The sequence below is a fragment of the Aphanomyces invadans genome (assembly GCF_000520115.1).
Source record: "Aphanomyces invadans strain NJM9701 unplaced genomic scaffold supercont1.72, whole genome shotgun sequence".
NCBI classification, from domain to species: domain Eukaryota; phylum Oomycota; class Saprolegniomycetes; order Saprolegniales; family Verrucalvaceae; genus Aphanomyces; species Aphanomyces invadans.
In genome coordinates this window covers 49,803-53,847 of record NW_008580217.1, presented here as the reverse complement: position 1 = coordinate 53,847, position 4,045 = coordinate 49,803, and the positions used below count along the sequence as shown (strand labels likewise).

Genomic DNA, 4,045 nt, shown 5'->3' with positions numbered 1-4,045 from the left:
TATTTCAGACTGAGGATACCTCCGTTCTTAGGAATGGCGCAGTGGGTAAGCAGCGAAACGCTGAGTGACCATGCTTTGGTAGCACTTTACGTGTGAGGGGTGAAGGTCGAGGCACGGGGCCTCTGGCAGTGCGACTTTTTATGCATCTATATGATTCATTGAAATTTTATGTAAACATTGGATTTTTTTCACAATTTCGCTCAAATTTCAAAAATATTTAATGCTTTTTGAAACGATTTTCGAACAGTTTCTTGCTTAATGTCATTCCAAACCTTGATGGACCTCTTGATCATGGCCAGACGCTTCTCCGCCGCCGTCACCACCTTCTCTTCCTTGATCCACTCAGTGCAGCACATCTTCTTGAATGGACCCATGACACCAACATCGAGTGGCTGCTCGTCGTGTTCGCAGGAAGAGGATGCAGGTACGTACAAGCCACAAAACAATTCGTCTTCCATGATCTTGTAGCTCTTCGACGAGACATGGCACTTGAGGTTGTCCGCCAACACGACCGAGGGGCAATCAATATCGGGCTTGAGGACTTCGCGTAGGTACAGGGACCAAATGCGTTGGTTCATATAGGCGTTCTTCTGCACAGCGTAAACCGGGCCTTCAGGGTATGTCGGAAGCTCAGTCTTCTCAATGTCGCCACCAGGATGTCCTTTCACGATAATCAACAAAGGCAGCTATGTACCTATTCATTGAGTTATTTTCTCGCATCAATCAGATCACATAGCGTCTTCCCGAATGGTTAATACGGCCGTAATTCGAGCGGAATGCTTTTGCGACTCCTTGACACGTGATGAGCCGCCAATCTTTGCGAGAGTACGTAATATACTGGCGTCTCGTCGACGTTGAACCAGGCATGTCGTGGGAGGTGCCCAAACTTGGTGTTGAAGTCATCTGAAAACGTCTCTTGAGTTGCCAAAAGTTCGGTCTGGGCTTGCTTCGCAGGACACGGCACTCTGTGGTGGTAGCTGTGTCGATTCGCAAAACGCAAGCACCATTGGACTAGTAGGCTCTTGTATGCTTGGTCGTCGTCGTTCTTGGATGCCATGTACGCTGCCAACCACTCTGGTTTGTATGACTTGAGCCATGTGACCAAGTGAGCCGTTGTAAGAAAGTGCTCACCATCACGGACTGAATCCATGAAGGACACCAAGTCATCGGAGAAATCATGACTTACAGTTCCACCTTTACCTTGCAGTGTCGCCCGACTGCCGTTTTCCGATTTCGATTCGAGATACATCGCAGCATTCCCCTTCCATCTTCGAAATGATGCCTCCGGAATATTATACGTTCAGGCGAAATGTCTGTCACTGGTACACGGACCAGGAGGTTCAGGCGAAATGTCTGTCACTGGTACACGGACAAGGAGGGCATGCGTCTGAAGTAAGACGCGGATTTGACGCACTGTGTAGCGACACTGATGGCGGCGTGCTGCAGGTCGGGGCGGTGACATGTCAATGATCAGGCGGACCAAAGTTGACAAGGTGAAATTTGAATGAACCAATCAAATTCACGAATTTGAAATTTGATTTGGCCAATCACACAGCTTAGATCAGGTGTGCTCTGATTGGTTAAATATGTTTGATTTTAGGACGCTTTGGAATTAAAAAAAATATCAGGTACCACTGTGCGCCAGTTCACATGTAGTTCTCTGTATGTCGCAATAAAAATTCAATAGAATCTAACATGTCATGCCAACCGTCCTACTCTGGAACATTCAATTTCAATACAGTCAACTTGATAAAAACTCGACAGAGTGGTACTCGAATAAAATTGAGCATCTGATGGGCAATGCCGTTTCGGCGAAATATAGTCACAATTAAATTTCACGCAGTGATTGGATAAATACCCCTTGAATTTTAACGCAATGTGATTGGTCGATTCGAAAACCCCTCGCAGTTTGAACTTCCATATCAACACCGGTCCTCCCGTAGCGCGTCCAGCGGCGATATAGCATCGACACTCGCATAAAGCTGATGATCAAAAGTCGTCAAAGTGAGGTCATGCGCATGGATTGGCTGAAATCGTTCATGTGAATGCCTCCGACGTCAACATGTCACATTCATGAGTTTTCCGGAGTGGATTGAACGCATGCGTCCGTGGCCGCCGACCTTGCCAGCAGCGATCACAAGCCCAAAGCTCCGCCTCAAACTACATGAACCGGAAGAGCTTGCAAGTCCGAGCCATCACTGCGTTAGCACTTCTCCACGCCACGGCGCATGCACTCGACTACGACTGCGAATACGAAGGGTACCTGTCCCGGAGTGGCGTTGCTGCCTGGATTGATGTCGATACCCCACTGGGCGTCCCGACAAAAGTGTCACCGCGGGGAGAAGTGTGGGATCTCGTCATGAGCGACGAGATCGAGATCGAAGGGTGAACGTTCGAAGCGGGAAAGGACCACCTGTGGACGGCACTGAACATAGCGGATGGCGTCAATGCTGCCATCGGGCTGTACAACTCGCCCAACGTGTACAGTACACGAGAGGTGACAAGCTTATCAACCCCAGACAGCCAGTACTGTGTGTAAGGCAAGGCGTGCGATATCCCGGCGCCTACTTCCCCGACGTCCCGGTCGCGACGCGAATGCAGATTTGGGACTCATCGACGGCAAGGGACATCTCCACTGCGGCATCAACTACAATGGGACGTGCTTTCCCGTCGCGAACGGGTACATTGGAGCGTTTTTGTGCGACTCGGATGCAAGGAACCTCAAGGTACGAGACGCCGCGGAAGGACGACTTCGCCGACACCAACCAAATACCTACGTTCCAATAACAAATGGATGCAATCTCGGCCAACTGGGACAGCGGCCACGACGCAAACACAGAGTTTTACCTTTACCAAGTCGAGTGCTCTGGCCGACTGGTGAGCAAGCATGGCCTTTGCTGACGGGATGAGGATGCTGTAGGGTGCTGGGCGAGTCGGGGTATGTCCGATGGATGCTCGAAGGCGCGCCGCTGTTCGCCTACAGCGTACACCAGCACCACGTCGGTCGTTACTACGATCGAGTTTGCAAGCAGTCCGGGAGAAGTTGAACCTCATGTGAGCTTTCCAAGGTTGCGACGGACGCGCGCCGTCGCCATCGTCGTCGTTTAATTCTCCGCCATCATTGCCTTTCTTCGCCGTACAGGGTGGTTCTTTGAAGGGTCCCTTTGCCACGCCTGCATCGCATTGAGTGAGGCGAACGATGACGGCGCTTGCGCGTACCAATTCGTGTCGCCCATGGTACTAGTATACGTGACTTCGTGGATGACGATGGGCGGCTGGGCAAGCGGTTATTTTGAATATATTTAGTCATTTTTGGGCGAATCAAAACAGCTACAGAAGTACCAGGCATTCTTTCACAACTTCAAGTGCAAAAATATTTCTAAATTTACTGCAACCCTGTGCATACAAGTTTCCATATAACGTGGAGTACCACTTTGTCGAGTTTTTGCCAAGATGACTGTACTACAATAACATCACAAAAACTAAGAATTTTTAAAAATTTAAAAAATTATAGTTCACGCCGTAGAGCTCCCGCTCGAACCTCGTGTGATACAGGGTTCATTCAATGACATGGATGTACGTTATGCCGTATAGTCAATGTGCATTGAATCCTCGCATGTCCGTTGTGGTATCCTAATGGTTCCTAACGCGAGTCACAAAGTTTGTTTTGACGAAGTTACGCAACGTCTTCGATGACGACCAAGCCACGACTGACGGACGCGCAGCGGACGGAAGTCTATGTGCGGCTCTCGTTGCTCAAGTCGAACGGCCGCATCAAGCAAGGAGGGCTCAAGCCTCTGTGTGATGAGTTCGGGGTCACCAAGATGACCTTGTCGAAGATCTGGCGGCGAGCATGCGAAACGAAGGCTGCAACCGGTGTCGCCGTGGTCAATTCTTTGATCAAGTCGAACAGTGGCCGCCGTGCCAACCGGGACCTTGCCAATGTGCGCGCACAGGTAACAGCAGTGCATGCATGAGATCATTCTGTCCTTCGTCGTAAAATTCCAAATATGAATAAAAATACACAAATCATATGGTATTTTGG

General features: G+C 49.7%; 2 protein-coding genes across 2 annotated transcripts; both read left to right on the top strand.

The window, feature by feature from the left end:
• Positions 1 to 2,164: 2,164 nt before the first annotated feature.
• Positions 2,165 to 3,047, top strand: H310_14496 (hypothetical protein; the record flags this gene model as incomplete). Its single annotated transcript, XM_008882372.1, has 5 exons — positions 2,165 to 2,385; positions 2,436 to 2,463; positions 2,520 to 2,726; positions 2,840 to 2,877; positions 2,921 to 3,047. 5 exons carry the CDS (start codon positions 2,165 to 2,167, stop codon positions 3,045 to 3,047), a joined length of 621 nt encoding a protein of 206 aa, XP_008880594.1.
• Positions 3,048 to 3,692: 645 nt separating this feature from the next.
• On the top strand, positions 3,693 to 3,977 carry H310_14495 (hypothetical protein; the record flags this gene model as incomplete). The annotated part of the gene is made up of 1 exon (XM_008882371.1): positions 3,693 to 3,977. One exon carries the CDS (start codon positions 3,693 to 3,695, stop codon positions 3,975 to 3,977), a length of 285 nt encoding a protein of 94 aa, XP_008880593.1.
• Between the last annotated feature and the right edge of the window lie 68 nt (positions 3,978 to 4,045).